The sequence below is a fragment of the Thalassophryne amazonica genome, chromosome 9 (genome assembly GCF_902500255.1).
Source record: "Thalassophryne amazonica chromosome 9, fThaAma1.1, whole genome shotgun sequence".
NCBI classification, from domain to species: domain Eukaryota; kingdom Metazoa; phylum Chordata; class Actinopteri; order Batrachoidiformes; family Batrachoididae; genus Thalassophryne; species Thalassophryne amazonica.
Genome location: NC_047111.1, coordinates 14,931,691 through 14,954,627, shown reverse-complemented (window position 1 = coordinate 14,954,627; position 22,937 = coordinate 14,931,691). Strand labels below are relative to the sequence as shown.

General features: G+C 45.7%; 1 protein-coding gene across 1 annotated transcript in view; it reads right to left on the bottom strand.

Annotated features, from left to right (window-relative positions):
- Window positions 1-22,937, bottom strand: part of ap4m1 (adaptor related protein complex 4 subunit mu 1) — a 42,711-nt gene that overhangs the window by 4,869 nt on the left and 14,905 nt on the right. Inside the window, exons 3-14 of the mRNA XM_034177623.1 lie at window positions 20,456-20,541; window positions 20,237-20,343; window positions 20,040-20,136; window positions 19,264-19,374; window positions 19,078-19,155; window positions 15,509-15,571; window positions 15,358-15,424; window positions 15,103-15,156; window positions 13,903-14,009; window positions 9,487-9,578; window positions 7,056-7,100; window positions 2,026-2,076 (exon numbers count right to left, since the gene is read on the bottom strand). Of these exons, the coding sequence (XP_034033514.1) occupies window positions 2,026-2,076; window positions 7,056-7,100; window positions 9,487-9,578; window positions 13,903-14,009; window positions 15,103-15,156; window positions 15,358-15,424; window positions 15,509-15,571; window positions 19,078-19,155; window positions 19,264-19,374; window positions 20,040-20,136; window positions 20,237-20,343; window positions 20,456-20,541 (958 nt within the window). The remainder of the gene's footprint in view (window positions 1-2,025; window positions 2,077-7,055; window positions 7,101-9,486; window positions 9,579-13,902; window positions 14,010-15,102; window positions 15,157-15,357; window positions 15,425-15,508; window positions 15,572-19,077; window positions 19,156-19,263; window positions 19,375-20,039; window positions 20,137-20,236; window positions 20,344-20,455; window positions 20,542-22,937) is intronic.

Genomic DNA, 22,937 nt, shown 5'->3' with positions numbered 1-22,937 from the left:
TTGCGAGATTTTGGCAAACAACCTTCCCTCAGTAAGAGCATTGAAGATGGGTCACGGCTGGGTCTTCCAGCATGACAATGACCCAAAACACACAGCCAGGGCAACTAAGGAGGGGCTCTGTAAGAAGCATTTCAAGGTCCTGGAGTGGCCTGGTCAGTCTCCAGACCTGAACTCAATAGAAAATCTTTGGCGGGAGCTGAAACTCCAAACCTGAAAGATCTAGAGAAGATCTGTATGGAGGAGTGGACCAAAATCCCTGCTGCAGTGTGTGAAAACCTGATGAAAAACTACAGGAAATGTTTGACCTCTGTAATTGCAAACAAAGGCTACTGTACCAAATATTAACTTTGATTTTCACAGGTGTTCAAATACTTATTTGCAGCAGTAACACACAAATAAATTATTACAACATCATACATTATGATTTCCAGATTTTTTTTTTTTTAAATTATGTCTCTCTTATGAACCTAAGATGAAAATTTCAGACCCCTGGTGATTTCTAAGTGGGAGAACTTGCAAAATCGCAGGGTGTTCAAATACTTATTTTCCTCACTGTAGCGGAGGTCATGAACTTGCTGACAGACGCTGGTTGAAAAAAATGGCAACAAACATGTCAACAACAGCAGAAAATCGTCTGCCAGTGAGGTTTACTGAGTTCACAGAGGAGGAACTGGTGAAAATATTGAACTCCAAGGATGCCAAAAACACTAAGAAGGTAGACAAGCACACTACTGGCGTTTTATAAGCATTCATATGCTGTTCACAACAAAATAAATTGATCTAATTTACTTGACTCTTTGTTGTTTGCTTAGTTTGGGAGGGGGGTGGAGAACATCACAATTGATGATGGCAAGTCGTCCAACATAGAGAAATATTGGATTCAGAAAAGTTATATTGGTCTCCGCCGAGTCCAATATAACTTTTCTGAATCCAATATTTCTTTATGTTGGACGACTTGCCATCCATTATTTGTATAATGTATATATAATATATATATGTGTGTGTGTATGTGTTCTGACTGACGGCTGTGTTTTGTGTGCTGTGGTGTGCCGCGGTGCCCCTTCCGAGCTGTGCCGACGTGGTTGACGTTGGCACACTGACTGTTTGTGGCTGTTGTGTGTTCCCAGTGGGTCTGTGTTCTGCAGGAGGAGAGGATCGGCCACCTGCAGCCTGACGCTCATCTGGACTCTGGGATGAAAGTTTGAGTTAACTGGTGCGACTTCTGTGGTTTTTCTTGTTGTGTGTGAATGATGTGAAATATATTTTAATAGTGTGTTCTGTTGAGCCTTTTAAGACAAAAGAGAAAACAGACTGTAAATAATAAGTTTGATTTTGTCTCTGTGGAACCACCTTCTCTGACTCATTTGCAAACGTGCCCTTCGAACTGAGTTGGTTTAATTAATTGTTCCCTGGGTGAAACTCACAGGGTGGGCTCAGGAGTGTCAACATCATTACCATCATTAATCCTGAGTGCCTCTATGACCCCCCCCCCCCCCCCAAAAAACCTGCCATCTAACATCTCTCTCTTGATATATAAAATCATTTTTGATCCTACTGATCTCATGAACCCAATTTATCTCATTGATCTGACTTCACAGATATCACGGATCTAATTTATCTCACAGTCTAATGGATTTAATTCATCTTATTTATATCACTGATCTTAATGCGCTCATGAATTCAATTTATCCTACTGATCTTACTGATCTCACTGCTCCTAATCACCTTATTGATCCTATTGAGGTTACTGATCCAGAATAGGACAAGTGTTTGTTTTTGGACTTAAGTTCGTGATTCTCCTGAAGTGATTTTAATCTATACTTCAGAGGAACATTTTTATGGTCAGATTTGCTAATCTGGATTAAAGATTAACCCTGTTTGAAACACTGTTGATGTTCAGCGACAAAGGCCACAGAAAGACGCCCAGAGTGCGGTGTCATAAAACAGACGTACGTGTGTGTGTGTGTGTGTGTGAGATGCAAACTGGTTTCCAGAGCAGACATTTGAACGGGCGTGTGGTCTCACCTCACAGAACCTTTGGGGACGGGGACGGTCACCGACACGCTGATGGCGGCGCTGCAGAAACATAGTCACAGTCACACTGTCATCCATCATCACGGCCCACAGATCATTATTTCAAATCATCTTTAAAATGTTATGAACAGAAAGACAAATCTTAAAGAAGTCAAAGGAATTCTGCCCCCTGCTGGTACAAACTAGGAACTGGAGGAAAAACCCTCTTCCTGTCAGCTGTGCGTACATTTACCGCGACCTGAACGTCACATGTTCTCAGCTGTAGTCGACATCCGATTTGTGCGATTGTGAAGCCACTTTCACTTTGATGTCTCAGCCAATGAAAGCTGAATCCTCAGCCACTCTCTGAAGCTCCACCCCTTCTGTTCCACTCGCCGTCCGATGGGCGTCTTTGTAAAAACCTCTAAGTTGTTGCTGAAGTTTAAGTTCAGACTCTGTGACCTCAGAGCAGCTCAGAAGACAAGCAGAGCGACGCCCCCCTGAGGCCGTTTAAAGCCTTTAACCAGATTTAAACACCAACAAACGTCAGTTTTAATCTTTTCTGTGTTTTTAGCGTTAAATTAAATAAACTACCACATTAGGACAGCTGAGAGCGGGCTAGCTTCCTACAGTGATGTCAGAAGGAGTGGGGCCAATCATTTGCCCCATCAGCAGTGCAGTCACACCCTTGGCTCTGGTTAGGACTACATGCTGGACACAAACCAGAAACAAAAGCTAGAACTGAACACGTGGCTCATGAAAAGCACAACATCAACAACAACAACAACAAAAAGTAGCGTGACTGTGGAAAAGTACTGAACATATTTTGAGACGTTAGCTCTGAAGGTCATGTGACAGCACAGGAGTTAGAGGTTTCTGTGTAGGCTCTCAGTTGTCCAGGTGGTTTCCATAGTAGAGAAGCTTGAATCTTCGACTGGACTGGGATGCTTGACGTGAGGATGTTTCGCTTCAAATCGCAGAAGCTTCCTCAGCTAAAATTCTTGCTCTGGTGGTCTGACTTCTGTCTTGACTCTTGTAGAGAAGAATAAAACCGAAGCCACAAAAGCTGGAGTTTTAAACCTAACCAGTCCCCTCCTACTGAGAGGCCGACTGCTATACGCTGGTGACTAAACAATAGCTCTAATTAGCAACTATTGTGCTCTAGTAAGCACCCTCCTAATGACAGGGCAGCTGTCCCTCCTAATGATGGGACGGAAGCCTCTCCTGATGGCTCCCTTACGACTCTCCTGATGATGTGAATGACTCATTACCATGAACAAAAGACTGAAACTGCTTTGACCTGAGTACCCCATTGTAAACAGGGGACAAAGCGTGTCTCAGACCCCCTCCCCGGTTAAGGCTGGGTTTCAACCGTTTCACATAGAATGCCTCCTTGACCCCTCTCTCAAACCACTTCTTCTCTCTGGCTAATATTTTAACTTCCTTGTCCTCAAACGTGTGGTTAGTGTCTTTAAGGTGGAGATGAACTGCAGACTGAGGTCCATTTGAGCCCTCTCTGCGGTGCTGGTATAGCCTTTTGTGTAAAGGTTGCTTAGTCTCACCTATGTAGTGTTCATTACAGTTTTCCTGACATCTGACAGAATACACTACATTGCTCTGTTTGTAACTAGGGATCCTGTCCTTAGGATGAACTAATTTCTGTCTCAAGGTGTTAACCGGTTTAAAATAAACTGGGATTTTGTGCTGTCTGAAGATCCTCTGTAGTTTTTCCCCTACTCCTGCTAAATAAGGGAGAGACACTCCGCTTCTTCTTGTCTCCGTCTCCTGTCTATCTGGTCTCTTTGTTTTCTGGGTTTTCTGCACTTTGTCCAGGGACCATCGTGGGTACCCACATACTGTGAGGGCTTTCCGTACAAGTTGTTGTTCTTTAGCCCTTCCCTCTGTAGTTGTGGGCACCTGTAGGGCTCTGTGTTAAAGAGTCCTGATCACCCCGAGCTTGTGTTCAAGGGGGTGGTTTGAGCCAAAGAGCAGATATTGGTCAGTGTGAGTGGGTTTTCTGTAAACCCGTCTGGAGCTGCCTGTTCTCTCCAATCGTAACATCACAGCCCAAGAAGGCTAAATGGTTGTTTCTGGCATCCTCACGTGTGAACTTGATATGGGAATCCAACGAGTTGATGTGTTCTGTAAAGTCCTCAACCTCCCGTTGCTTGATTTTAACCCATGTGTCATCGACATATTTGAACTAGTGACTGGGAGAGATGACGTCCTCGCATCAAGCAACCCAGTCCAGTCGAAGATTCAAGCTTCTCCACTAAGGAGTTAGAGGTGTTAGACCATCCTCCAGGCCCTGAGGCCCATCGGGCCGGTACTTATCTCTGGGTTCCACAGGGTGAAGCAGACCAGAGTCTACAACCCAGGACTGGATGCCAGTCCAAAGCAGGCTGCTTCCCCAGCCGAGGATGCAAACCATTTACAACTGGGTGGACTGAGACAACGTAGATCAAGTGTGTTGTCCAAGGACGCATACCGGCAGCATGGGCGGGATTCAAATCCAGGTCTACATAATGGCAGACCAGCTCTTGCTCAAGAACTGGAAGTGTAACAGATCACAAAACCCATGGTTCCAAACGGATCCTGGTATTTAGTCCCGGATCAGACCTTATTATTTTTTTCAAAAACCATATGGATTTGAATCACGTGTGATTACATCATACATGCTTGAACCCTCGTGGGCATGCAAGAGTTTTTTCACGCCTGTCGGTTACGTCATTCACCTGTGGGCAGTCTTTGAGTGAGGAGTCGCCCACCCTCTCGTCGTTATTTTCATTGTTTAGGAATGGCTCAGAGACTGCGGCTTTGTTTGATCAAAATTTTTTCAAAACTGTAAGGCACAACTGAGTGGACACCATTTGATAAATTCAGCTGGTTTTCGGTAAAAATTTTAACAGCTGATGAAAGATTTTGGTCTGGTAGTGTCGCCGTAAGGATGGCCCACGGCGCCTGACAGCCATCTGCGCTTCGAGGCGGCAGCGTCTCGCCGTTTCAAGTTGAAAACTTCCACATTTCAGGCTCTGTTGACCCAGGAAGTCGTCAGAGAACAGAGAACTTTCAGAAGATGTCGGCATGAGGAGTTTATTCGGACATTCCATTGTTAACGGACATTTTGTAATGAAAGAACGTGCGGGCAGAGTTGCATGTCGGGCCGGACCCGACCGAGGGGGTTCGCGACAGGAAAAACACCTCCGTTGGAAATCTTAACGGGCAAGTTGGAACATGCCCAAGCTGTTAAACAATTTCTCAGTTACTCACTTGTTGAAAGCATCAAAAGCCGCCTGAATTTTACAAATGGTTTTCAACACGGAGGTGTTTTTCCTGTCGCGGCGCACACAGATTCGCCGAGTCATCACGGAAACAACTCGGCGAATTTGCGCGCACGTCTTTCATTCAAAATGTCCTTAAACAGTGGAATGTCCACATAAAGTCCTCATGCCGGCCTCTTCTGAATCTTCTCTTTTCTCTCATGACGTCCTGGGTGTATTAAGCCTTAAATTATGATGTTTTCAGGTCGAAACAGGCCGACGACGGCGCCTGGAAGCGCTGCACAACGTCCTGCTCCGTGGGAAGTCCTTACACCGACAGAAACACCCCATAATCTCTCATCAGCCGTTAAACTTTTCACCGAAAACCAGCTTAATTTCTCGAATAGTGTCCACTCGGATATTCCTCACTGGTCCAGAAAAAATTTTGATAAAGCAACGCGCGCAGTCTCGAGCAGCGTGTGAAACAAAGGAATTCAGCAGAGAGGGCGGGACCACATCTCACTCAAGGCCTGCCCACAGGGAAATGACATCACCGACACGCGTGAAAAAACTCACGCATGCGCACCAGGGTTTAAGCATGATTGGTGTAATCGCATGTCATTCAAATCCATATAGTTAAAAAAAAAATAAAAGGGTCGGTTTATTATCTAAGAGACCTCGTATGTATTCAGTGTACGGACAGCAGAGACTGTTGGCGTTTAAGACGCTTTTTGCCTGATCACACTCTGATTTCACTGAAACTCCACATTGGTCAAGATCAGCGGGGACCTGGTGGAGAGGGTGCAAGTCTTTTGGTTTCTGGGCACCCTCACTAGAGAGGATCTGTCATGGACTGCTAACTCCACTGTGCTCCTGGGGAAGGCGCAGCAGAGGCTGTTCTTTCTGAGACTCCTCAGGAGGAGCAACCTGTCAACCAAACTGCTGTTGTCCTTCTACCGGTGCTCGGTGGAGTCGGTGCTGAGCTGTGGAATCACACTGTGGTTCTTCAGCTGCACCACTGTGGAGAGGAAGGCACTGCAGAGGGTCACTAACACGGCCCAGAAACTGACCGGCTGCCCCCCTCGCTTCTCTGGAGGACATCTCCAACTCCCGCTGCCTCAGGAGAGCTCACAACATCAGCCGAGACTCCTCCCACCCCGGACACCACCTCTTCAGACTGTTACCCTCAGAGAGGCACAAACAGACAGACAGAGGAGCAGCTTTTACAGAAGAGCTGTTATTGTCCTGAACGCCACCAAAAAGGAATTTATACAACAGAAATAGCAGAATTTTATCCATTTTTTTCTCCCTCATGTGCAATGTATTGTTCCTCTCCTACAGAACTCTTCTTTATATTTGCAGTTAGTGTCATACATCTGTGCACATTCCTCATATTTTGTATATTTTGTGCAGTGTTTTGCTTTCCTTCATTCTATTCTATTTTATTTCAACTCTATCATTTATTTATCATCAACCACTGCACTGAAAAGAGAGCTGCTACTTTTTAATCTCGTTATACTTTGTACTGCGTACACTGTAAAATGACAATAAAAGGATTCTGATTCTGAGATTTACGCAGTTATTACTTTAAAAACAAGTCACTGTGACACTAAATGCACAATAATCCACAGTCCACACGTGGGCTGACCCGTGTGGGTGGGTCCGCAGTGATCAAACACACAACAACTTGGCAAGTTACTGTAGGGTGCCTAAAACTTTTGCACAACACAATAAACAAAGGTCAATCGATCTGAAGAGAAACAGGTGAGTAAAGTTTCTGACCCCTTTGGCGCGAGATCACAGCGAAGCTTCAGATACATCAGCAGCCTGCAAACACACACATACACACACAGTCAGCACAGAGGACTGACCTTTAACCTGACTGGATTTGGTTAATTAATGCTTTTTGTAGCTGACATCATGTGATTTGCATGCAGGTGTGCACGTCACCATCAGCAAGAAGCAACAAATGTGCATAAACATGTCTCAGTTTAATCATCACATCACAGACATTTTTTAAGATATTTACTTCCTGTTTCATGCAGCGGTAAAGTTTTGAACTCTGACGAGGTGCAGAAAACGCTGTTCTGTCTTCCTTTAGTTTCTTCAGTGATGTCTGACAAATGTTTATGACATTACTAAAAGCACTTGACATCATCACTTTTATTCTTGCATGAAAGATGATCTGCTTTTTTTTTTTCTTAACCTGAGCTCTATTTCTAGATGTTGTGGGGGGCCATCTCCCCTCCCCCTCATATCTGGGACAGAAATAAATTTAATTGGCACCTTAATTATGGAGAATGCAAACACAGTGTTAGCAAGCAGAAGTGAACGGGCCAATTAACGTTGTTAGACGGGACAAAAAGAACTCAAGTGTATCGCTGGTTGTCGCCACTGAACAGGTGACATGTTAGAAATGCGTGACTGCACAGACTGGCTTCAATGTGGAACTAAACATGTGCATGTTTAGCTCACAAAATGTAAATAACCTTTTTAAAACAACATATTACAGAGTTAGCTTTACGTTAGCTGAGCCATCCTCCTCTGCTGCGGGTGTCCACAGTGTGCAAATGAGTCGAGTGCCGAGTATGGACTCGTTCTCTAAGATACAGCCTCTCCCCCACAGTTGAGTTTTCAGCAAGTCTTTTCTTTTTCCAGAAGGATGTTTCAGAACATCTACTTTACTTTATATTGTTCTCTTTTAAAAGCCTGTTAAAACAAGAAAACTTTGAAGTCATTATATTACATTCATTACATTATTCTTTGTGACAAATCAATGAAAGAAAGCGGTATTGATATATGAGACTTTCAGACTTTGATTGACGAAGTTTCTCTTCTGATTGATCAATGTGATCTGACTGATGGATTCCTGGCTGTGATGCTTTCACAGCGCATCTGGACAGTATTCACAGTACTTCACTTTTCCCACATTTTGTTTTGTTACAGCCTTATTCCAAAATGTAGTAAATTAATTTATCCCCCCTTGAAATTCTACTCACAACACCCCATAATGACAATGTGAACAAAGTTTTTTTTTTATTTTTACAAATAAAAAAAAAAAAACCTAAGAAATCACACGTCCATAAGTATTCACACCCTTTGCTCAATACTTTGTTGATGCATCTTTGGCAGCAATTACAGCCTCAAGTCTTCTTGAATATGATGTCACAAGCTTGGTGCACCTATCTTTGGACAGTTTGGTCCATTCCTCTTTGCAGCACCTCTCAAGCTCCATCAGGTTGGATGGGGAGTGTCGGTGCACAGACATTTTCAGATCTCTCCAGAGATGTTCAGTCTGATTCAGGTCTGGGCTCTGGCTGGGCCACTCAAGGACATTCATAGAGTTGTCTTGGCTGTGTGTTTAGGGTCATTGTCCTGCTGAAAGACGAACATTCGCCCCAGTCTGAGGTCAAGAGCGCTCTGAAGCAGGTTTTCATCCAGGATGTCTCTGTACATTGCTGCATTCATCTTTCCCTCAATCCTGACTAGTCTCCCAGTTCCTGCTGCTGAAAAACATCCCCACAGCATGATGCTGCCACCACCACGCTTCACTGTAGGGATGGTGCCTGGTTTCCTCCAAACATGACACCAAAGCATTCGAGTTCTTGGTCACCTCCCTGACTAAGGTCCTTCTCCCCCGATTGCTCAGTTTAGATGGGCGTCCAGCTCTAGGAAGAGTCCTGGTGGATCTGAATCTCTTCCATTTACAGATGATGCAGACCACTGTGCTCATTGGGACCTTCAAAGCAGCAGAAATGTTTCTGTACCCTTCCCCAGATTTGTGCCTCCAAACAATCCCGGAGGTCTACAGACAATTCCTTTGACTTCATGCTTGGTTTGTGCTCTGACTGTCAACTGTGGGACCTTATATGTAGACAGGTGTGTCTTTCCAAATTATGTCCAATCAACTGAATTTACCCCAGGTGGACTCCATTTAAGCTGTAGAAACATCTCAAGGATGATCAGTGGAAACAGGAAGCACCTGAGCTCAATTATGAGCTTCATGGCAAAGACTGTGAATACTTTCCAGATGCACCATGAGTATATTAATCGTGCTGAACTTTCACTGCTGATCCTAAATGTTTCAAAGATATTTTTGGGTCGCTGGTTAAAAATTAACTCGCTGGATGACACATGCAGGAAACACGTCAGACAGACAGGAAGTCACACCCTTGCCTCTGTCAGAGGAATGCAAACATTTACCATCACGTACCTGCCGCAGCTGTCTCGCTCTATGGTGTGGAAGAGACGGAAAGGAGGCGCTGAAGGCAACTCGTCGCTTAGCCGGTACTGCATCATCGTTTGCTACAGGGGACAAAACGGCATAAGTTAACAGCACTGACAAAGAAATGGATCCAAGTTTAGCAGGAAACATTTTCGGCAAAGTTCATTATAACGTAATTAACCCTCAACAGATACGTTTTCAACCATCAAACAAACGATGCATTTTGCTCATCCTGATCAGCAGTCACACACTTCTGTCAAGTTCATCACTGTTCACAAAAAAAGTGTTCATCCGGACAAGCTGAAGGTCAAACGTTCATGCAGACTGTGTGACACGTTCACACATTTTATGAACCAATAAATAAACTACCTGATTTATTGAGAAATACAAAAAAAAAAAAAAAAAAAGTTAATGGGAAATGAAAACAATTATTATTTGCAGCCTTAATTATACTCAACAAAAATATAAACGCAACACTTTTGGTTTTGCTCCCATTTTGTATGAGATGAACTCAAAGATCTAAAACTTTTTCCACATACACAATATCACCATTTCCCTCAAATATTGTTCACAAACCAGTCTAAATCTGTGATAGTGAGCACTTCTCCTTTGCTGAGATAATCCATCCCACCTCACAGGTGTGCCATACCAAGATGCTGATTAGACACCATGATTAGTGCACAGGTGTGCCTTAGACTGTCCACAATAAAAGGCCACTCTGAAAGGTGCAGTTTTGTTTTATTGGGGGGGGGGGGGGGGGGGATACCAGTCAGTATCTGGTGTGACCACCATTTGCCTCATGCAATGCAACACATCTCCTTCGCATCATCCGTGACGAGAACACCTCTCCAACGTGCCAAACGCCAGTGAATGTTAAAATTCTTCTTCTTACTTATAAGGTTTTGAATAATCAGGTCCCATCTTATCTTAGGGACCTCGTAGTACCATATCACCCCAATAGAGCGCTTCGCTCTCAGACTGCAGGCTTACTTGTAGTTCCTAGGGTTTGTAAGAGTAGAATGGGAGGCAGAGCCTTCAGCTTTCAGGCTCCTCTCCTGTGGAACCAGCTCCCAATTCAGATCAGTGAGACAGACACCCTCTCTACTTTTAAGATTAGGCTTAAAACTTTCCTTTTTGCTAAAGCTTATAGTTAGGGCTGGATCAGGTGACCCTGAACCATCCCTTAGTTATGCTGCTATAGACGTAGACTGCTGGGGGGTTCCCATGATGCACTGTTTCTTTCTCTTTTTGCTCTGTATGCACCACTCTGCATTTAATCATTAGTGATCGATCTCTGCTCCCCTCCACAGCATGTCTTTTTCCTGGTTCTCTCCCTCAGCCCCAACCAGTCCCAGCAGAAGACTGCCCCTCCCTGAGCCTGGTTCTGCTGGAGGTTTCTTCCTGTTAAAAGGGAGTTTTTCCTTCCCACTGTAGCCAAGTGCTTGCTCACAGGGGGTCGTTTTGACCGTTGGGGTTTTACATAATTATTGTATGGCCTTGCCTTACAATATAAAGTGCCTTGGGGCAACTGTTTGTTGTGATTTGGCGCTATATAAAAAAATTGATTGATTGATTGAATGTGAGCATTTGCCCACTCAAGTCGGTTACGACGATGAACTGGAGTCAGGTCGAGACCCCGATGAGGACGACGAGCATGCAGATGAGCTTCCCTGAGACGGTTTCTGACAGTTTGTGCAGAAATTCTTTGGTTATGCAAACCGATTGTTTCAGCAGCTGTCCGAGTGGCTGGTCTCAGACGATCTTAGAGGTGAACATGCTGGATGTGGAGGTCCTCTGCTGGTGTGGTTACATGTGGTCTGCGGTTGTGAGGCTGGTTGGATGTACTGCCAAATTCTCTGAAACGACTTTGGAGACGGCTTATGGTAGAGAAATGAACATTCAATACACGAGCAACAGCTCTGGTTGACATTCCTGCTGTCAGCATGCCAATTGCACGCTCCCTCAAATCTTGCGACATCTGTGGCATTGTGCTGTGTGATAAAACTGCACCTTTCAGAGTGGCCTTTTATTGTGGGCAGTCTAAGGCACACCTGTGCACTAATCATGGTGTCTAATCAGCATCTTGATATAGCACACCTGTGAGGTGGGATGGATTATCTCAGCAAAGGAGAAGTGCTCACTATCACAGATTTAGACTGGTTTGTGAACAATATTTGAGAGAAATGGTGATATTGTGTATGTGGAAAAAGTTTTAGCTCTTTGAGCTCATCTCATACAAAATGGGAGCAAAACCAAAAGTGTTGCGTTTATATTTTTGTTGATGTGATTTCTTTCATCTTTTTGTGATATTTTTGACTGTAGAGGGCAACGCCCAAAATCCGTTTGTTGATAAAGCTTTTATTTTCTGACTCATCTGTCAGCATGATGGAGCCTAAAGGCCCGGTCACACGGCACTTAATTAAGGGCAACGAAGCCCAAACAAAACAAGAAATCTGGACTTTCATTAACTTTCGTTGGCATCGTTTAACCTTCATGCAGCTTCATTCCTGCAGCTGGCACTGTGTCAGGATTTTTAAACTGTTGAAAAATTTGAACGAATGCCACCAAAAACCTCAATTCGTCCGTATTTTGTTTTGCTGTAGTTCTTGACGTTTTTTATCGTTTGCTTAGTTTTTGTAATGTTCGCATTTAGTTTGACTTTGTTCAACCAGCTGAACATTTTCACACAGTACAAAAGCCAGTTTTTGAGCACTGCAGTGGAGGAGCTGCAGCTCCTCTGTGGCGTTGTTGATGTGTGCGCGGTGCGGGGCTTCTGCCACTGCGTGTGATGTGGCGAGAGCTGCTGGTCATGGTGTGGTGCTGGCTGGCCAGGAAGAATTTGTCGGCCTCTCTGCCAGTGCACAGCAGCCCGTGATCGTGGTGTTGGCCAGTGCTGCACGCACAAGGAGAGAGTTGCTGCACAAGGAGAGAGTTGCTGCACAAAAAGTCCGGCCGGAGCTGCAGCATTCTGTCCATGAGCTCTGAGGGCTTACTGTCCTCCAGCCTCTGCAGAGAGAAGAGCCTGCTGGCCCTTTCAGCGTCTGACAGTTCAAAAGTTTTGAGGAAGTGATCCTTGATCACTGCGTATTGCAGTGACTTTGATCCGCGCGCTTACACGCATGTCGTCACAACGATCCCACCCTCTGTGTTCCCAGCTGGACGCCGTGCTTTTTTCCACCGGCAGCCACACGCTCTGTGCTGGACAATGCATACGAGGTCTGGTAGAAAAGTAACGGACCTTTTTATTTTTTGCAAAAACGATATGGATTTGAATCATGTGTGATTGTATCAGCCAAGCTTGAACCTTCGTGCGCATGCATGAGTTTTTTCACGCCTGTCGGTTGCGTCATTCGCCTGTGAGCACGCCTTGTGGGAGGAGTGGTCCAGCCCCCTCATCGGATTTTCATTGTCAGGAAAATGGCTGATCGACTGCCGCTTTGCTTCATCAAAATTTTTTCATAAAGTGTGAGAGACAGCCAAGTGGAAACCATTTGGAAAATTCAGATGGCTTTCGGTGGCTTTTCAGTAGTGTGACTATCCGAGAAATTGTGGACGAGCTGGACATGCCACAACATGTCCTGTGAGGCTTCATCACGGTGTTGCTTTTTGTTCTGTGCCCTGCGCCTCAGTCCCGACGCGCAAATTCCTCCGAAAAAGTGCTGATGTCAAACTCTTTTGCCATTTCTGTGGTAGTCAGACGACGTCCCAGATCAACAAAGCGTTTACTTTGGAAATGAAAGGCACATTCCACTGCTACAGGAGTTTTTTGTCATGAAAAGACGTGAGAATCCCTCTTTTGTTCTGGACGAGGAACCAGAACAGGTGGATCCACTGACGTGGGCACAGATCTCCACAGTGGGTCGGATCACGCACTTCTGTTTGCAGCTGAGCTCCGTCCTGGAATGCAGAGATGCAGACACACACTGCAACTCCAGCAGTGGCTCCAGGTGCGTTTCATTTAAAGCGTGGAGATCAACGTTAGCTTTGGTTTTGTTTTGTTCCTCTTTCGTCCTTTCTGCGCTCTTGATTCACAGGCTATTCAGTGATGGGAAAAGTCAAAAGCTCATTTGTTGACCTTTTCTCGACAAATTGTGACTGTGGTTTTTTTCCCCTTCGTTCAGGAATTGTCGTTGCTGTGTGACTGGGCCATAAACTGCAACAGGATCATTTCAACTTGTCACTTTGTATAAAAAAAGAAAGAAGAAGGAGGGAAAAAAGAAAAGAAAAAGAGCAAATATATTTAAAAAAAATTATACAATTTGTCAGTTTCAACATTTTGATATTTTGTGCTTTAGCTTAAATAATTTATAAACCATCACGTTGTTTTATGTTTTACACTTTTTCTAGAAACAAGGTCACGTGAACATGTCCTGACATGTTTGCTGACGTGGAGGAAACGCTGACCTCCCCCTGACTGGGACAGAACCTCAGGATCCGGTGAGAGTCGAACTCCTCCAGTTTGACCACCTGGTTAAAGCTGCACTCATCAACACGAACCGCCATGCCGTAACCTGCACAGACACAGAATTCACTTAAGAGACACAAACAAACAAACAAAAAAAGATTTTAGCTCAGAACGACAGAGTCAAAGAGGAAAAAGCTCGCGAAAACATCTTACCCCTCTGGCATTTTTTAAAGAGACACTCTGCACACTGCAGGTTTATTATGTTTTATTAATTTATACAATCGATGAGCCGCCCCGGGGCGGGTTTGATTCAGAGACTCACATGAAAATGTCATCTTCACCAACAAACCTATCACCTCCCACATATCCTGGATTCCAGAGAACTGTTAGCGTGCAACTAGAGCTCCCTGAAAAAGAGACAGCTGCTATTACCACGACTACTACTAGTACTACTACTAAAGTACACAATAGCCTATGTCACTCCCTGCATGTCAAAGTATATGTGGGACAAGTTTGGCTCAATTCCAAGGTGCTGTTTGGACAGAATAGGGGCACGCGCGCACACACACACTCATCTCTTTATACAGAGATTTATTATGTATGTTTTTATTTATTTTATCTCGACAGATCTCTACAACATGATCTAAATTCAATAATGATGACAATAAATACTGGATTCATGATAAATACTCACTCACTTTATCAGAATAAATCACTTTTACAGCCTTTAGATAAGTCAGAAGACGGACAAGAATATGATCGAATTGAGGGAAATCTATTATTAAATATAATGTTTGCTCATCATCAGAGTTGGGAAGCCACCGAGACGGACAGAATGACTGACAGCACAGACACGTCCTCTGTCCTGGTGCTTCTGCAGTCACAGCTAAATGACTGAGTGGAACACAGATTCTGGCTCCAATCTCCCATGTGCCTTCTGGCAAACGCCAGCCTAGATTTCAGGTTTCACCCTTTATCTGCACGTATGTTGCTGGACAAAAGGATGAAAATTAGTCTGTTGTGCTAACTGTGGCCCGCGTACATTTTAAATGCACCTGATGGGTACAATGCATAAATAATTTGTATAAATAATGACAAAAATTAATTTTGTAAGCTAGCAGCGGTTTAGCCCTGGTCTTAAACTGAAGCGTTCCTTTCGGGGTTTTGGGAGGTTTTCGTATAAATCCAGGAAAACTCACCTCTGAGCTGCGACTTTCCGATGCTGAACTCCTCATTCAGTCCAATTCGCATTTCTGTCAAAGAGGACAGAGTTTTAATGTTTTTAACAAATAAACAAGAACAAAAGACAAAAAAGCGCTTTTTGAAGGGTTCAGACTGGAACAGAACCTGGGGCTCTGATTGGCTGTTGCATGGCATCTGTGGTTCTGTTATAAATGTTGTCGTCTCACACCTCACCACAGTGGGCGGACCCTCACTGACACTCTGGAGCTCACCTGAACAGGTGGGCAGGTAGCACTTGACTTTGATTTCACCCTCCACGTCGGCCTTCATCACGACGCCCTGCAGCGCAAATCACAAACAACCACATCAGCCGGTGAAGGAAACCCAGAGTCCAGCAGCAATCGGCCTCTTGACGTCACTCACGTTGGAGCCGATGACGACCGTCATTCTCTCAACCACATCCACAAATATCTCACTCTTCCCTCCCTGGAAAAACAAAAAGAAACACGAAAGCTGGGATTGGATCATTTCCTCTCAGCTGTTATTTATAGTTGTATGTAAAAGTTTGGGCACCCCTGATGATTTCTGTGACTTTCCTTTATAAATCATTGGTTGTTTGAATCAACAATTTCAGTTAAATATATTACATAGCAGACAAACACAGTTTACAGAATTTACAAAAAAGTGTGTAATAATTCTTCAAACAAAATTAGGCAGGTGTATAAATTTGGGCACCCCAACAGAAAAAAAATGTATCAATATTTAGTAGATCCTCCTTTTGCAGAAATAACAGCCTCTAAACGCTTCCAATAGCTTCCAATGAGAGTCTGGATTCTGGTTGAAGATATTTTGGACCATTCTTCTTTACAAAACATCTCAGGTTTGTTGGTTTCTGAGCATGGACAGCCCGCTTAATATCACACCACAGATTTTCAATAATATTCAGGTCTGGGGACTGAGATGGCCATTCCAGAACATTGTACTTGTTCCTCTGCATGAATGTCTTAGTAAATTTTGAGCAGTGTTTCGGGTCATTGTCTTGTTGAAAGATCCAGCCCCGGCGCAGCTTCAACTTTGTCACTGATTCATGAACACTGTTCTCAAGAATCTGCTGATATTGACTGGAATCCATGTGACCCTCAACTTTAACAAGATTCCCAGTACCTGCACTGGCCACACAGCCCCACAGCATGATGGAACCACCTCCAAATTTTACTGTAGGTAGCAAGTGTTTTTCTTGGAATGCTGTGTTCTTTTTCAGCCATGCATACTGCCCCTTGTTATGCCCTAATAACTCAATTTTAGTTTCATCAGTCCACAGCACCTTATTCCAAAATGAAGCTGGCTTGACCAAATGTGCTTTAGCATACCTCAAGCAACTCTGTGGCATGTACGCAGAAAAGGCTTCCTCTGCATTACAGCATCATACAGCATCTCCTTGTGCAAAGTGTGCTGTATAGTTGAATGATGCACAGAGACACTATCTGCAGCAAGAACATGTTGTAGGTCTTTGGAGAAGGTCTGTGGGTTGACTATGACTGTTCTCACCATCCTTCACTTCAGCTTATCTGAGATTTTTATTGGCCTGCCACTTCGGGCCTTAACTAGTACTGTGCCTATGGTCTTCCATTTCCTCACTATGTTAATCACAGTGGAAACTGACAGCTGAAATCTCTGAGATAGCTTTTTGTATCCTTCCCCTAAACCATGATGCTGAACAATCTTTGTTTTCAGGTCATTTGAGAGTTGTTTAGAGGCTCCCATGTTGCCACTCATTAGAAGAGATGCAAAGAGGGGAAACATTTGCAAATGGCCACCTTAAATACCCTTTCTCATGATTGGATTCACCAGTGTAAGGAGGTCAAGGGTTAATCAATAAAATGACAAGGGTGTCCAAATTTATGCACCTGCCTAATTTTGTTTAAATAATTATTGCACACTTTCTGTAAATACTAGAAATTTCATTTCACTTCTCAAATATCAGTGTGTTTGTCTGCTATATGATATATTTAACTGACATTTCTGATCCAGACAACCAAGGATTTATAAAGGAAAATCATTAAAATTATCAGGGGTGTCCAAACTTTTCCATATAGCTGTATTTTCAAAAATCTGTAGGTTTGAATCCCTTCAGACTGACATTACAACTGAGGGAGAGATTACAAACAGCTTAGCGGAAAGACAGGAAGGAAGCACATGTTGAACACCATGGCGATCAGAAATTAGGACAACTTTATCAATAATACCTCAAAGACCAAACCAATGACAACAATCATCTTAGATCATCATTCAGGTAGTGATGCCACAAATCCAGACCGTGGCGTCAGACAATAAATAATACTGAACTGTCAAATGAAGTTACACAATGACTGGCTTCAAATGTACAGAAAACAAGCTGCTGTCAGTTTCAAGCTGATTTTATCTGGACTTTTTGAACTGTCAATAGATGTTACACAGTGTGTGGCTTCAAACGTACAACCCCAGTTCCAATGAAGTTGGGACGTTGTGTGAAATGTAAATAAAAACAGAATACAATGATTTGCGAATCCTCTTCAACCTATATTCAATTGACTACAACACAAAGACAAGATATTTAATGTTCAAACTGATAAACTTTTTTGTTTTTGTGCAAATATTTGCTCATTTTGAAATGGATGCCTGCAACACGTTTCAAAAAAGTTGGGACACGGGCAACAAAAGACTGAGAAAGTTGATGAATGCTCAAAGAACACCTGTTTGGAACATTCCACAGGTGAACAGGTTCATTGGAAACAGGTGAGTGTCATGACTGGGTATAAAAGGTGCATCCCCAAAAGGCTCAGCCATTCACAAGCAAAGATGGGGTGAGGATCACCACTTTGTGAACAACTGCATGAAAAAACAGTCCAGCAGTTTAAGAACAATGTTTCTCAAAGTTCAATTGCAAGGAATCAGAATCAGAATCACCTTTATTGTCATTGTAATTTGCTTTGCAACAAGATTTAATATAATCAGAAGATCCAGAGAATCTGCAGAACTTTCTACATGTAAGCGGCAAGGCCGAAAACCAACACTGACACTGCCAGTGACCTTCAATCCCTCAGGCGGCACTGCATTAAAACCAACATCATTGTATAAAGGATCTTACCGCGTGGGCTCAGTAACACTTCAGAAAACCATTGTCAGTTAACACAGTTCGTCACTATATCTACAAGTGCAAGACAATGCCAAGCCACATTCTGCAGGTGTTACAACAGCGTGGCTTTGTAGTAAACGAGTGTGGGTACTAGACTGGCCTGCCTGCAGCCCAGACCTGTCGCCCATTGAAAATGTGTGGCACATTATGAAGCGCAAAAAGCGCAAAATACGTCAATGGAGACCCCGGACTGTTGAACAACTGAAGTCGTACATCAAGCAAGAATGGGAAACAATTCCACCTACAAAGCTTCAACAACTAGTGTCCTCAGTTCCCAAATGCTTATTGAGTGTTAGAAGGAAAGGTGATGTAACACAGTGGTAAACATACCACTGTCCCAGCTTTTTTGAAACGTGTTGCAGGCATCCATTTCAAAATGAGCAAATATTTGCACAAAAACAATAAAGTCTATCAGTTTGAACATTAAATATCTTGTCTTTGTGGTGTATTCAATTGAATATAGGTTGAAGAGGATTTGCAAATCATTGTATTCTGTTTTTATTTACATTTTACACAACGTCCCAACTTCATTGGAATTGGGGTTGTACACATGGTGGGCTGGTGAGGATAATATATACATAAGACCACGTTAAGTATAAGAAAGGACATAAATAAACTGAAATGAATACAAATGGCTTCCAATAACCAAATAACATGATAAAAAAAAAAAAAAATTTAGCAACATTCCAAGAAACTTCCTGCAGCATTTCATTCAGATAACAACAGTAACACTGTGACAGACAAATGTTTGTCAGTGCTCCATAAGTACTGACGCATCAAAGGGGATTTTCCGGATCTGAAGCGGTTTGCTGAGTACCTGCTCTCTGCTGGACTGGATGGGTCTGGTGGCTGCTGAGCTGGGAGCCACTTTGCTCTGCTGAGTGTCCGCTCCAAACTGTCCCAAATGAAAAAGAAAGAAAAACCATACGTGCTGATGTCCAGAGCCATTAAAAGGCATCATCATATGAAGAAAGAGGAAATAACTTAATGTCTGTGAACGCACCAAGCCCACATTACTGAGGTCAAAGAGGTTAAAGGATTTGGAGGAAACGGCTTCAGTCTGGATGAAGTTCTTCAGGATGTCGGAGGACGTGGTCTGGATGTAACCATAGTCCTGAAACACACACACACACACTTGTCATGGTTTTAGGGTGAGTGCCGGTGTTGCAGACCGAACAGTCCCCCCTAAAAATTGGTCCCCCCAATGACGCGGTTTCACCTCGTTTCTGCTTCAGACTGCCTCTAGTCATCATCTGTCTCAGCAACAGATATCTGAAGCTTTTATAAAACGGTCATTTCCACATAAATTCAGCATTATTTCATAAAAAGGCAGCGGAAGCGATCAGAGCGCCGCGGCTAAACGAGCTGCTAGCTGATGCGTTCACCGCGTGTCGGACATTTGTAAGCGTCACAGAATTTCGCTGAGTTTCTCTTAGTCTTTAGAATGAATTAAGAGGTTGTATCTTTATCATTTGATGGTTAATAATCCATTTGATCGCTTTTGGTGAAGAGACGCCGTCTCAGATGTGCTGCTGTGATCTGAAATGACATGCACAGATGCAAAAGGTGGACTGATTTTTAGGGGCAGACTGCTCACCCCCCAGTCTGGCTGTGGACTGGTCATGTTGACCTCAGGTCAGGGTGTCGGCAGTGTGACCGCCTATGATCTGACTGAACGTGTGGACGCGGTAATGCCAGAATAGCATAAACCCACCCTCCAACATGTTTCTTTGTCGTCCACCGATTCCTCTGACCCAGAGAGCAACGGTGAACACTCACCACAACCTCGTCGAGGAGCTCATAGATCAGGGCAAAGTTCATCTGCACGGACTTCTCTGAGAGGACGCCGCAGTAATCTTTAACCAGCGCGGCTAACCTGCAGAAACAAAGCACTCCAGTCAGACACCGAATCAACGCCGCCACTGAAACTGCCCTGTTGGTGTGCAGCAAAACGCTGTGTTGAACAAACGCCATACCTGTTCAGGAACTCGACGATGGTAAAGGGGGAGGAGCCTGCCGTGGTGGTAGCAACCCAGTAGAGACCGCCTTGTCTGACGTGGACAAAGTGAAGATCTTTGTGACTCTGCAGAACAAAAACATCTTCTGAATCAACATCTCTTTTCCATCTGACGCAGGAGCTCAACGTGCTTCACAACGATCCCTCACACAGACAAAGGTTTAACAGACACGGTTACCATGACAACAGGAGGCTGGTCTCCAGTGAGCGCCGTGACCTTCTCATAAAAAATCCTAACAGCATCACTTCCGGCTTCTCCACGAACTGATGTTCACGTCAAGAACTTTTTCAATCCAACAGAAAGAGAAAAAAATAAAAAAATAATCACTCATCTGCATCCCCACCCACAGCCACCAGGTCAGAGTCTCCACCCACAGCCACCAGGTCAGAGTCCCCACGTCAGAGTCCCCACCCACAGCCACCAGGTCAGAGTCCCCATCCACACCCACCAGGTCAGAGTCCACACCTACCGGGTCAGAGTTTTCACCCACACCCACCGGGTCAGAGTCTTCACCCACACCCACCATTTCAGAGTCCCCACCCACACCCACCAGGTCAGAGTCCCCACCCACACCCACCATTTCAGAGTCCCCAACCACAGCCACCGGGTCAGAGTCTTCACACACACCCACCGATTCAGAGTCCCCACCCACACCCACCAGGTCAGAGTCTCCACCCACACCCACCAGGTCAGAGTCTCCACCCACACCCACCAGATCAGAGTCTCCACCCACACCCACCAGATCAGAGTCTCCACCCACACCCACCATTTCAGAGTCCACACCCACACCCACCAGGTCAGAGTCCACACCCACACCCACCAGGTCAGAGTCCACACCTACCGGGTCAGAGTTTTCACCCACATGCACCGGGTCAGAGTCCTCACCCACACGTAACGGGTCAGAGTCCCCACCCACACGCACCGGGTCAGAGTCCCCACCCACACCCACCAGGTCAGAGTCCCCACCCACACGCACCGGGTCAGAGTCTTCACACACACCCACCGATTCAGAGTCCTCACCCACACCCACCAGGTCAGAGTCCACACCTATCGGGTCAGAGTTTTCACCCACACCCACCGGGTCAGAGTCCTCACCCACACGTAACGGGTCAGAGTCCCCACCCACACGCACCGGGTCAGAGTCCCCACCCACACCCACCAGGTCAGAGTCCCCACCCACACCCACCAGGTCAGAGTCTCCACCCACACCCACCATTTCAGAGTCCCCACCCACACGCACCGGGTCAGAGTCTTCACACACACCCACCATGTCAGAGTCCCCACCCACACCAACCAGGTCAGAGTCTCCACCCACACCCACCATTTCAGAGTCCCCACCCACAGCCACCAGGTCAGAGTCCCCACCCACACGCACCGGTTCAGAGTCTTCACACACACCCACCGGTTCAGAGTCCCCACCCACACCCACCAGGTCAGCGTCTCCACCCACACCCACCAGGTCAGAGTCCCCACCCACACCCACCTGGTCAGAGTCTCCACCCACACCCACCAGGTCAGAGTCCCCACCCACACCCACCAGGTCAGAGTCTTCACCCACACCCACCAGCTCAGAGTTCACACCTACCAGGTCAGAGTCCCCACCCACAGCCACCAGGTCAGAGTCCCCACCCACACCCACCAGGTCAGAGTCTCCACCCACACCCACCATTTCAGAGTCCCCACCCACAGCCACCAGGTCAGAGTCCCCACCCACACGCACCGGGTCAGAGTCTTCACACACACCCACCGGTTCAGAGTCCCCACCCACACCCACCAGGTCAGCGTCTCCACCCACACCCACCTGGTCAGAGTCTCCACCCACACCCACCAGGTCAGAGTCCCCACCCACACCCACCAGGTCAGAGTCCCCACCCACACCCACCGGTTCAGAGTCCCCACCCACACCCACCAGGTCAGAGTCTTCACCCACACCCACCAGCTCAGAGTTCACACCTACCAGGTCAGAGTCCCCACCCACAGCCACCAGGTCAGAGTCCCCACCCACACCCACCAGGTCAGAGTCTCCACCCACACCCACCATTTCAGAGTCCACACCCACACCCACCATTTCAGAGTCCACACCCACACCCACCAGGTCAGAGTCCACACCTATCGGGTCAGAGTTTTCACCCACACCCACCGGGTCAGAGTCCCCACCCACACCCACCATTTCAGAGTCCCCACCCACACCCACCAGGTCAGAGTCCACACCTACCGGGTCAGAGTTTTCACCCACACGCACCAGGTCAGAGTCCTCACCCACACGTAACGGGTCAGAGTCCTCACCCACACGCACCGGGTCAGAGTCCCCACCCACACCCACCAGGTCAGAGTCCCCACCCACACGCACCAGGTCAGAGTCCCCACCCACACCTACCGGGTCAGAGTCCACACCTACCGGGTCAGAGTTTTCACCCACACCCACCGGGTCAGAGTCCTCACCCACACGTAACGGGTCAGAGTCCCCACCCACACGCACCATTTCAGAGTCCTCACCCACACGCACCGGGTCAGAGTCTTCACACACATCCACCATGTCAGAGTCCCCACCCACACCCACCAGGTCAGAGTCTCCACCCACACCCACCATTTCAGAGTCCCCACCCACAGCCACCAGGTCAGAGTCCCCACCCACACGCACCGGGTCAGAGTCTTCACA